Genomic DNA, 12,379 nt, shown 5'->3' with positions numbered 1-12,379 from the left:
GTTCCATGGGAGTTGCGTGGGGACACCCTCAGCAACACCCATGGAACGTCCTTTTCACGCAAAGTGCTGCGTGTTAAGGGGCTGTATTTAGAAGGACAGGAAAAGCCAAGCAGGGTGGCTAGTCATGTCCTTGTAAATATGGGGCAGCAAAATGCGCCGCTGGTGAGACGCATAAAGTGACGCACTGGTGTTGCAAGTGGTTTGTAAATAAGCCCCCTTTACCCCTTAGCGGGATCTAATCTCACATTGGTAGACAAGAGTCTCAGTGAACGGGAAGGATGCAGTTGGATCTAGATTAAATATCATTAACAAATGTCAGCCCTTGGGCTTCTACCCTTAGCAAATTTCACTGCTGGTGCTTGAAGAAGTGAAGTGATGAAAGAGTCCATATAGAAAGCATGGGGAAGAGGGGCGGCCATTTCTAATTCCACTTGTGATGGTAATAGGTAGAGAACAGGGAACATTTATAGATATTACCACCCAAGAGCACAGATAACCAGCGGATATACTTTTGAGGAATACATTAACAAACCAGCGCTGACCAAAGGAAGGCACTTAAATGTCAATCAGATTCAAGCCTAAGACTGCATTTTTTTTAATGCCGAATATTTTCAAAGAAATTCAGAAAAACACTGACCACTTTTGCACCAAATAAATCAGGATGGACTGAGCATCAAATTGTAGTGCCGCCCAATTGGAGCAAATATATAGTGTTTTTTGCAACAAAGTTGAGAAAAAAAATAATCAGGAATTTTAATGGAAACTGTTACATTTGGGAATACTTCTGACAACCTCTATCTCCCCCTCGCCCCAGCCAATCTGCATCAATTTCAAGTGCATGATTTTGGGATGTATTGTAATGGTTGCCCAAGTCAAGTTTGTCTTTCTGAAAAATCCACCATTATGGCAAAGCATGTTGCATTCATGTGTTAAGGTCAGTGACATGAAAGTGTGCATTATAAGTGGGGTGGCCTTGCAAGGAACAGGTTGGAAAGGATCAGAAATCTCTCATATTACATGGTGTGTAGATTAAGAGATGTGTCCACATGATGAAAATAAGAGAAAACCTACAAAATAAAATGTGACAAATGTGACCATGCACATTTCAGTATCCTAATGTTTCACTAGGTGAAAAGCCTGCATGATTACTTTGTGCTCCTTGGAGAACTCCAGGAAATCTACCACTGTCATATTTTCAGGATTACTTCTGGGTATTGTTATGAATGTTGTGACAGTTAGAAATGTGCTCCATTCAGGAAAGGAAATCTAGAGAAACTAGCTCATTTACAACCCATATTTCGGATGGAACAACATCCCACCACCACCTTTCACCTGGAGTCGTAATTGCCCCATCTCACCTCTCGCACAGAGCTCTTCACAGGAATAAACCCTGACACCATGTCCACCACGATGAGGGCCATGTTCGAAGTCTCCCGGTTACCGATGTAGCTGTGGAAGCAGACAGAGGAGTGAGATATTTGTAATGCAGGATCTCTGCCACCCTGTTTGGACTCCGTCAAGAGTAGGCAAGATTAAAATTGCTGTCAAAAATAAAATCTCTGCTTCCCTTTCACAATACAAATACTGGATAATATATATGTATATATATGTATATATATATATATATATATATATATATATATATATATATATATATATATATATATATAATCTACTGGCGGTCGCCAGTAGATAGTTATAGTTAGGACCGTGTTTCCATAGGAAATCTCAAAATTCTAATTTGAATAACTTTGGCGCCGGTTGACGAATCCTCATGAAATTTTCAAAACTGATGGGGCGCTCCGCTCAGCTCCTACCCTGAAAGTCTCGGGGGGATTCGTCAAGCGGGGGCCGAGAAAAAAGGGGGGTCCCAAAACGCGTTTTCCCCATGCATTTTCCCATAGGACCTTTAGTCGAAGGTACAGCCCGAACGGCTGAACAGAATTACTTGATATTTGGCAAAGAGGTAGTCCTCAGGTCAGGGATGTGCCTTTTGCATATATGGAGTCAATCTGTTCAGTAGTTCCTGAGAAAATTGCAGTTAAAGTACATAAATATCTATAGCCGCGCACCGTGCGCGCACCCTAACGTGTGCGAGCGTAATTCTGATTGGTGGTTACATGTCAGTCAACGTTCGAATCGGTCGAAATCAGGAAGTGTCGGCCGCCATTTTGTTTGTTTTGAGTGCGAGAGTGAAAAAGGAAGGTGGCGAACGTGAAAAGGGGGCAGGGTAGAGAGTTCCTGACCCCCTAGCCTTTGTCAGGGGATCCCTGAAGGACCACGAAGGCAGAAAAAAACATTTTAATTTATTTATTTTTTTAAATCGCGGGAATGCGCGCACGGTGAAAAACCATTAAAAAAAAAAATTTAATACGTAGTTTATTGTCAAATAAATATATAAAAAAGATAATAATAAATACATAACTTAGCATTTAAAAAAACGTACAAATTCACTGAAAAAACCATAGGTTTCACACACGTTATAGTTAGGAATTAGCATTTAAAAAACCTTGCAAATTCACTTAAAAAACCATAGGTTTCACACGTTATTGTTAGGTGGACATTTCACTCGTAAAAAACCAATGAAATTCCCCCGTTATAGTTAGTTCAGATAACTATAACTCGCGCGACCGCCCCTCTATCAAAAGGATGATGTCATCAGTGATGTCATGAGTGATGCCACTGACCATGTCATGAGTGATGTAATATGTGACGTCATGAGCAGTGGATTGCGGGCGCGCGAGTTATAGTTATCTGAACTAACTATAACGGGGGAATTTGATTGGATTTTTTACGAGTGAAATGTCCACCTAACTATAACATGTGTGAAACCTATGGTTTTTTAAGTGAATTTGCAAGGTTTTTTAAATGCTAATTCCTAACTATAACGTGTGTGAAACCTATGGATTTTTCAGTGAATATATATATATATATATATATATATATATATATATATATATATAAGGTCTAAGGGGGGAGTGGAGCAACAGCGACTATCCCACATCTGGCCACTCACAGGAGAGGATTTGACACCCAGGATAATTTAATTAGGGCTGGTGATTTCAGTGTTTTGAGAGTGACACTAATACCAAAAACTGAGGATGAATCCTGGGTTGTTCCTTCATTAACTGCCTTACCCCCATAAAGTGCTGGACAGATGCAACGCTCCACCTCTTGACACTCACACTAACATTGGGGCGGAGGGCCTGTAATGGGCGCACCCTCTCTGTTTCCACTGCCCTTTACACATTTAATCGACCAGGGACCTTTAGCAGGATCGACTATGTACTGATTGCTCTTCCCCTCTGGAACTTTGGTATAGACATGAAAGTCATTCGTGGGGTAGATAGCGATCATAATGCCCTGCACTGCACATTGAGTAATATATTCAGGCACTTTGTAAGCATTCTCTTTTCACATACAGTGGATTTAATCCCTTCCAACGATTATCGTAGAGTGACATGGCCCATTGTTGCCTCTAAGCCCGTTTTCATAGTTAAAACGAGTGGAGCTTTGGATAGCACTCTTACGCATCTTGCCAGCTCTATTTGCCCACAACAGGCTACCTATGATGCCCTTACTGTGGCCCATGAACATTTGTATGATACCTTGAGAGCATGCTTTACTCGGCAGACCACTAATAGACACAGGAAAATCAAACATTATCAAACATGGTTTAAGAAGGACTGTAGTACAGCAAAATCCAATCTGAGGCAGGCCCCATTGGGTGGCAAGGTGGACGATATTAGAGCTTGTAGGAAATTGTGTAGAGTGGCTTAGTTTAAGGCCCAGCAAGATTGGGATATTAAGGATTGGGATAACATAGATGAGGCCCCAAACCAAAAAGATACTAGAAAGTTTTGGCAGCTTGTCGCCAATAAGTGGCATAGTGCTACTGAACGCCTAGATGATACTATTCAGTCTGATGTGTGGCACAAGCATTTCACAGACCTTTACACAACTACCAAGCTAGATACCCTGGATGATAGGATTCGCCTAGGAACAACTATATCTAAAACTATAGACCAGACACGCCAACGTGATCTAATTATTGAATTTAAAGATACCTTGAGGACCATAATGCCTGTGGCTGCAGGTAAAGCTGCTGGGCCCAATGAAGTTCCTGGTGATCTTTATCGTTCTGATCCAAACAACTGGGCTGCCTATATGAACACGCAAAGCAACTTAATTGTAAAAGGGATGGCCACCCACCCTAGTTCGAAAGCGGCTGAGATTGTTCCTGTGCACAAAAAGGGCTCAAGGGATTCCCTCCTTAAATTTAGATCTATTAGTCTAATTGACGAGACTCAAAAGAACTTTTGCACACAGATATTGTATCATCTCACCATTGGATAGAGGAACACAGTGCTTTGTCGCATCTCCAAGCGGGCTTCAGAAGCCAGGGGACCTGATTTTCCGGCTTATTACCATCTACTGGAAAACTATTCTACTTGAAAAGTCCCACTTGTACCTGGTGTTTGGGGACCTCAAATCCAAGTTTGACCTAGTCCCTCATTCTAAGCTATAGGACACATTGAAGAACAATAAGATCCCATTAGACTTGTTGGATATACTTAATCAACTTCATCAGGATACATACGCCCTAGTTCGCTGGGGGTGAACTGATTGAGAAGGTTGATGTCAAGAAAGGTGTACACGAGGGATGCATTCTTGTGCCCGCTTTCTTTATACCTAAATGATGTGGTTGCAAACCTTGAAAACTGCGAAAACGACCCTCCTAGGTTGACTGGAAGTAAGAAACCCTTGTCATTGTTTGCAGATTATACTTCACTTATATCTAAGATGCCGTCAAGCCTACACACCTTGTAGATAGATTCCTGTCTTTCTGCAATGACTGCGGGTTGGAGACCAATCACCAAAAAACTAAATCTATGGCCATCAGCCCACATGGTCTTGCCAGGTGAACAACAGCTCTTTGAAATTAACACAACAAGTCGTAACTGTCATAAGGCTATACAAATCCTCTAAATATAGGCCCATTTCTCTTGTCCTAAAAGTCTATAGAGACCAAGTTTTAGAGAGGGAAAGAGTGCACCATGGTGATTGAACTTCACCCATACTATATTGTATCAACATCTATTGTATATTTCCTATTTGGCACAGGCGTATCTAAATTGAGACAGATGATGTTCCTTTTCTGCAAGTTGTAATTGATAAGGAATTGATTAAGTTATGGCACTGTCTGTAAGTCGCTGTTACTACTTGTTGAAGCCTGGTGACACCGCTAATACGTACATTACAACAAAAGACAAACATTAAACTATTTAATCAGGAAAAAGAAGCTTGGAGGGTGGATTCTTTCACTGCTCCTTCATAGTCATGTGGTTTCCGAAAAACAAAGATGGTAGAAGTGACCATTCAGCTTCACAAGCGTTATGGTTGTGGCCTATGAAGATGATAGAGGGCGCAACTGCACTGCATCTCCTCACTGGCAAGTGACTTTGGCTCTCCCATGCAAAATGGGCAACTTACCCCCTATCATTCCATCAGAGAACTTCATGTTTTCTCTGCATGAGGTTGTAGGGAAGTTGTACTGCACCTATGAGGTCAGCTTTCCAGTGAAAAAAGTTTTTGTTGGAAAATTTTCCAACAGAAACACTTTTTTCAACAGTTTTCCCACAAAATGTTTTATTCTGTAAAATTCATCTGCTAAAAGTACGTTTTGCCGAGTTGTTTATCGACAAAATCCTGGCTGTGCTCCATTCTGCCCCACTCTGCTTTTTAAAACTTTCCAAATCAGTAGAAGTAGGCCCATTTTCACATTAGAACATTAGAATCCATCAGAGTCATCTTCTCTGTCGCATATTTAATCCACATATATGATTGTTACATTTCCTAACCATCAAAGAATCATTGTGCTGTGGAGACATGGAGGAGCGGATCCAAGTGTATACCTCGGTGGCAACAGTGAGCGGGAACCCAAACACTACAATAGCCACGGGTATGGTGGAAAATCATACTACACTGAAAAAAAGTTTACTTTGTGGCACAGAAATGTAGTTTTGTAATACAAAGCTGATTGGTTAAAGTGTTACAGTTGAGTAATGCCTAATTTCATCTAAATTATTATAACCTTCCCGGTTTTTCAATCTATGTGTCATCACAGTTGCTATTGTAGAGTGTTTCTGACCCAATAGTGATGCTATTGTCAAATGGATATGCAAGGGTCACTTAGCACAGACATATCACCTTGCTGGAGACCACCTTTAAGTTTAAGTCCTCTACTAAAAAAAAGCTCAGTGTTACTAACCAAAGGAAAACATCTGAGGAAGAAGCAGTACTTCTTTCAGTAGTAGGAGCCTTCCTCCAAGATGGCATACTCTGAGATTTTAGGATAGAAAATAGAAGGTAACCTTGTAGCAACCTTCCATCTTTTCCTTACATGGAACAAGCGCCAAGTGGGGCAGGAAGAGTTGGAGATGAACATTCTACAGGTCGGTCCGTCTTGGAGAATTGCAGAGCCACCAGGCCTGTCCTCTCCAGTATCTTCTATTAAGGTGGCTTCCTAATGCCTCCAGAGAGTCAATGGTGGTTACTAATGTTGCCAACTGACTCGAATTGCCACCCATCTCAATTAAATTTCAGAGGTAACCAGGTGCAGCATTACCTGTGCTCCCAGCAACATTTCATGAATGTGGGTGGGTTTTTGACATTGTACTGTTTTCTAAATTTACCATTGTATAGTTGTTAGACATAAAAATGATATATTTTATAACATTTTTCTTTTCCCAAGTCAAAATGCAGATCTATACAATTTATTAAGCATTTTTAACTTATTTCCTGAGAATAAAGACAAATCCAACTATATCTTAGAGATATTTTGCTTACGTTATTTAAACTATTAAAATAAGGGCTCGTAGGGTAGTTGCAGTCACAAAAAGCATGAAAAATTTACATTTTAAACAATTGCACAAGAACATTTCAATTTGAAGCTTTACTTAATTCCCCCATTGATAGGCTTCCTCTACTGCAGCACATTTCCATGGTGGCTAGAATCCTGTTAAGTATGTGGTATAATCATGATGTAAGAGATTCTCACCTGGCAGTGACTGTGATCCCGAACTTTGATTTTTCTGCTTCTGTGCAACTCTCCGGATCTGTAGTTACAGCCAGCTTGAAAGTGGCATCGCTCTTCGGAGGCGGAATGTTGTACCTCAAAGTTGTCTGCCAGAAAAAAATATTGATAAGAGAATGGAGAAAATCAGAGAGAGTGGCAAAAAGTGAAAGCCCAGAGGTCCAAATAAAAATGGGGGTAGTTTTCAGAAGGTATATTTGCTGCAATTGAGAATCCTTTGCAAAATATTTCATTAATGTAACTTAAACGAATCGTTGAGTATTCCGGTCTCATCTCCTTAGTCTTAGAGGAAACGGATCCGGAAAAACTTGAAAAATCAAGGTATACTGTCCAAGGAACACCAGCCGGCCCATCCAGGAGAACCATTCAGTTCAAGGGAATTTCTGCTCATGGAATGTATCATTTGAAAGAGCTCACTTAGAAAAAAAATGCCTGATACAGTCCAAGAATCTGATCCATAAAAGGAATGGAAACATCAAGAAGCAGATTATGCTAAATCAATAGATTTAACCCAAGAAAAGCATTGAAGAGTGTGTCTGGGCTTTGATACTCTAGAATCTCACAAAAGGAAGGTTTTGTACATTGTCAGCGCCTGTACTTGAAAGCCTAGACCTGTAGATGAATAACGCTCATGGAAATAAAGTGTGGGTTTCAGGCTGAGGGTGTTGCAATCCATTCTAGGAAATCTGATGGATCTCAAAGAAATCCTGGAAAAACCCAGGACAAGAATGGGAAAATGGGAGGTTCTGGTTAAGGGTTTCTATGACTCCATGCGGCAAAGGTCTGGAATATTATCCCATTGTGTACCTGACATTCCAATGGTGTCTTCAGGGGAAAAACCTTTTGATCTGGGTTCCGACTTTACTGAATTTAGTTTTTAACTTTGGAAAAATCTCAAGAATATAAATGTCAATGAATTGCAGAGAAGTAATTTGTTAAGGATTCATGTACTGCATTTTTGACGAATGGAATTTAATAATTTTCCACAAAAATGGCCAAGAGGGATGGGGCCTCCAATTGCAGGAAGCTCCAGGCTTCATTGCAAGTCCATATTCATATATTTGCATAAACCCAGTGCTTAATTTGTAACAGAATAAGTGCTGGGGACTAAACATTCAGCTCAGAAGCCCATGGCTAATGCTACAAAAAGTGATGGCTCAGAATCCCAAGTCACGTTAGCCTTGAATCTACCCCATGCCTTTTCATTCTCCATCAGAGAGTCTCTGCTCTTTTATCTCACTATTTTGGGTTCTTTGTCATCCCTGCTTTCTTTCGTGGTCACTGTTTTACTGTATTTCTCTTCTTCCTTTTGTGTTTTCTTTCTCTTGCACTGGGTAAAAGTGTGATGAGGAAAAATGAGCAGGTCCCCAAACATGAATGTTGGTGGGCTCCACCTGCAACCACCGGCTCAACTTAAGTACTGAATAAACCATAATGCCTCCAACATGATATGTTAAGAATTTGTAACCAGAACAATCATCTACAAGAGGGGCTTTTATTCAGGAAACGCCTGTAACCTCGTTCAGTAAACATACTGCTATATTTGGGAGTGTGGCCTGTCTGCATAACTTATCATGTCTCATGCCAACTAATGCTCATCTGCTGGGCTCTTCTACAGAGAGAAGAAGGAGAATTCCACTCTAACCACCAAGAAATATTAGGCCTTCCTTCCTAGGAATTCATGCACCTCTAACAGATAAAAAAAAAGCTAGGCTTGAACCTACTATTTCTGTAGTTGCATGTATCTCTTGTCTACAAATATCTGAAGCTTTCATTCTACAAATGCTTGACATATCAGAGACTTCTTTCTTCTCCCTAAATAAGCCTGGGGTGAAACAGCAGTCCTTTAGCAACATTCCAGTGATCCCAAACTATTCCTCATACAGAGCTCTCGGTGGGGAATTCCTAAGGTCTCTGGCAGGATATTGTTTATAATAATAAGAGCCCAAAATTTGAGTCCTCACTTACCTGCACATACACGCAGCCCTTCCCTGCTGCCGATATTGTGTATTCTCCTGGAACATTCGCGAGCGGTGCTTGCTGCATCAGAAGCCGATTTTTGTTGTCCACATGGAACTGTTGTTGGATCTCGTCCCCTCTTTTGACAGTCACAGTCACATCTCCCTTTTCACTGAAGGTGGCCCCAGCATATCTGGCCAGAGCCATGAGAGCTACCACTGTGTCCTAGGAACATGGAGGCAACATGGTTACTGGAAAGTGCCCATACACAAGCAGAATTGTTGTAACAGTGACCACGCACCACCGCCCCCTTACTGGCTGGAGTGCCACAGGACTACCACACTTGCAACTACAGAATAGCGGATCATCGGAAGCACTCACACAAATCAGATCTATTCTCCTGTACAAACACTAACAGAAGCCAATCATTGCTACAATCCTCTGCCCACACAATGACTGATTGGGAGTTTCACGATTCTCCTACATCACCATCCGCACACCTATATGAACCTGAAAGTGGCAACGCACCAGCACCTACCCACTGGCAGGAAAATGAAAGAGACTACAGATTGTCAGAATGGTGGGAACTGACTAGTTCATGCAATATGCTGCTACAAGTGACATCACATATCTTTTTGGGGCAGCTTCTGTTTATTCTGTGAAATCATCCATGAAGACGCAGGTCTCTGCATCAGCCACCCATATCTCAGAAAACGACACCCTAAAGAACTAGATGTAGTCTGTGAGGTAGGGCCACCATTCACTATTAGCTCAGGATAGCATTTAAGCAGTTCATGAATCAGGTAGATCTCTCCTCTGGCAGACCAACATGGCCTACCTATTAACCTGAGCATGGAAAACCATTGCCATTCCATCCGTCAATGCCTTTAAGTGTCACAGGGCCAAGACAAACTGCTCCCTGCTCGTCAATGATCTGAAGTGTTCAAATAATCCTGGGAGATCACTCTCTGTCAGGGTTTAATGGTCTGAAATTGTTCACAGATAATGTTCTGCATTAGTGAGGACATTTGTGTTTCGATGGAAGGGAAATTAAACCTTCACCCCTGTAATTGCGAGACCTTTTGAAGAACCAGAGAAGTAAAAAGGCAACGTGAAAGCAAAGCATGATATTTAGAGGAAGATGTCTTTGTCCCATTAACAGACCTGCCCTCTATGAAATGTGGTTCAATAACAAACAAAAGACATCTTATGGATGTGATATTTGGACATTGTTATTTAATGGAGCACTTCCATTTTCACTCTTTGCGCCTTTTACCTGGGTTGAAGAGAAGCCCCCGTATGGGTTCTGCTGCTTGGAGAGCCAGCTCACGATCTGTGATGCTGTGCCGAGGTCTTCTTTGGACACATGGGATTGAGACATGTACGCCAAGAGCACGTAGGATGTCATCTCCACCTCCGCAGAGGGTGCTTGATACCAATAGGGCACATCTTCTTGCTTGGGTTTGTCTTTGCACTCCCAGTGGATCTGTCCCTCTGTAAAACTACAAATTAGAATCCGGGGGTTTAGGAAACCCTAACAGTGAACAGTATGGCACATCATTGAGGAAGATGACCATCAAAGAGAGAAGATGAAGTTTAATTAATTATCAAACTTGTCACCAAATATGTAGGTTTTACTAGCTTGCATTTTTGATGAACGGAAGAAGTGTCTTTTTATTGGATGCAGTGATTCCCAGGACATCTGTTGGGGAAGATGTGATATCTTGGATGTTCCAAGCTAGAACTTCTAACCACTTCTTAGGCACCTATGTGCCTGCTTATATTGAACACTGAGCTTTTATTGTTCACATTCAGCTTCAGAAGCTGAAGGGAAGGGTGAGGGCTCTTCCTACATAGCACAATTTTTCATATGGTCTAGCCTTTCATCCTTTGGACATTTGGGTAACATGTACAACAATATCACAGACAGAAGAAAAAATATACTTGGGCATAAATAATCAACTTGAATCATACTTTCCAAAACAAAGTGTTTGGTCATCAGGCATCACCAGGATTTGTCTATTTCAGCAGCTGTGAAAGGGGTTCAGGACTAAATCGGTACCACTTGGAGGGAAGGACTAATTTCAGGCAAATTCCAGGTGTGGTTTCAAGATTGTTGGAGCTTTTTGAGTCACTATCTCAGAACAGGAAGCCAGCCAACTAGCCCTGGGAATCACTCTGGTAGTCCTGTGATCAAGCAGCAAGGTAGGTTACATGCAACAGGACAGTCCTCTGAGGGTAGAAAGCAGGCTTCAAGCAGCCACGCAGTGCTCGGCTAGAAGCAGGGCTGTCCTCTGAACTACAAAGCAGGCCTCAAGCAGCAGGCTAGTCCTCTGAAGTACAAGGCAATCCTTCTTGGGGGCGGGGGGGGGGGATCCTCCACAGGTCCAGGAGTGAACTGAAGAGTTGGTCTGAGCATCTAATATTTATACATGTTGCCAGCCTTTGAAGTGGGAGAAACTTCTAGGCCTATCTACATCTGATTCAGGAAACTCCCCACCCCTTTCCCCTGCCCAGGCTCCAAGAGGTCATTGTGGCAAAAGGCTAGTGTCCACTTTAAAATGTAATTAAGGCAGAGAACAACTCCACTCCTCCCATCCTGCAGAATGTCCCATTCTGACAACACCTAGTCCCCCTTTGTCTCAGTGGTTGGGAGGAATACACAAAGGCCAAGTGCCTATTCACATTCATGTGGCAATGGTTAGGATAAGAAAATGACAACTTTCTAAAAGTGGTGTTTTTAGAATTGTGACTTAAACTCCATCTTTACTGTTAAAGATGATTTTAAATTATACTTCTTTTGAGACCAACTATGATATTTCTACCTGTTTCCAATGAAAAGTTAGCACTTACTAAATGTAATAGGGTAACTAAATAATATCCTGTAGAAGGGGTAGGTTCATAGTAGTGAAAAGCAGATTTAGGAGTTTTTGTCTACCAGGGCACATGAAAACTCAATGGTAAATGTGCAAGTTTTTAAATACACTGCCCCTGCTCTCTCAGCGGTTTTGGGTATACCTTATGGGTGACATATGTATTAAAAGGGAAGGTTTGCGGCTGGCAGGAGGTTTATCTTGCCAGGTCAAAATTACATTTTTAAACAACACACACAGGGTGCAATGGCATGCCTGAGTCATGTTTAGAGGTCCTTGTGCCATCTACCCCTGCACTAGTTCACCTGTCCAGCTTGCCCGCAGTCCACCACCCTCTGCTGCCTTTGGTTTGTGCCTACTCTGCTCGTTTGACTCTTCACTGCTCGCTCCTGCCCTCTATTTTGCCTCTTTCTGCTCGAACTGCCCATTATTCTGCCACTTTATGCTGGTT

At 41.8% G+C, this 12,379-nt stretch overlaps 1 protein-coding gene across 1 annotated transcript in view; it reads right to left on the bottom strand.

Moving 5' to 3' along the window:
• Positions 1–1,328: 1,328 nt before the first annotated feature.
• LOC146812874 (alpha-2-macroglobulin-like) overlaps positions 1,329–12,379 on the bottom strand; it is a 34,679-nt gene continuing 23,628 nt past the window's right edge. Inside the window, exons 5-8 of the mRNA XM_085620385.1 lie at positions 10,332–10,549; positions 9,065–9,280; positions 7,061–7,185; positions 1,329–1,449 (exon numbers count right to left, since the gene is read on the bottom strand). Coding sequence (XP_085476511.1) covers positions 1,329–1,449; positions 7,061–7,185; positions 9,065–9,280; positions 10,332–10,549 — 680 coding nt within the window. The remainder of the gene's footprint in view (positions 1,450–7,060; positions 7,186–9,064; positions 9,281–10,331; positions 10,550–12,379) is intronic.

The sequence above is a fragment of the Triturus cristatus genome, chromosome 7, assembly GCF_964204655.1.
Source record: "Triturus cristatus chromosome 7, aTriCri1.1, whole genome shotgun sequence".
Classification (NCBI taxonomy): Eukaryota; Metazoa; Chordata; class Amphibia; order Caudata; family Salamandridae; genus Triturus; species Triturus cristatus.
The sequence above is the reverse complement of the archived record's forward strand: the minus strand, read 5'-3'. Positions and strand labels throughout refer to the sequence as shown.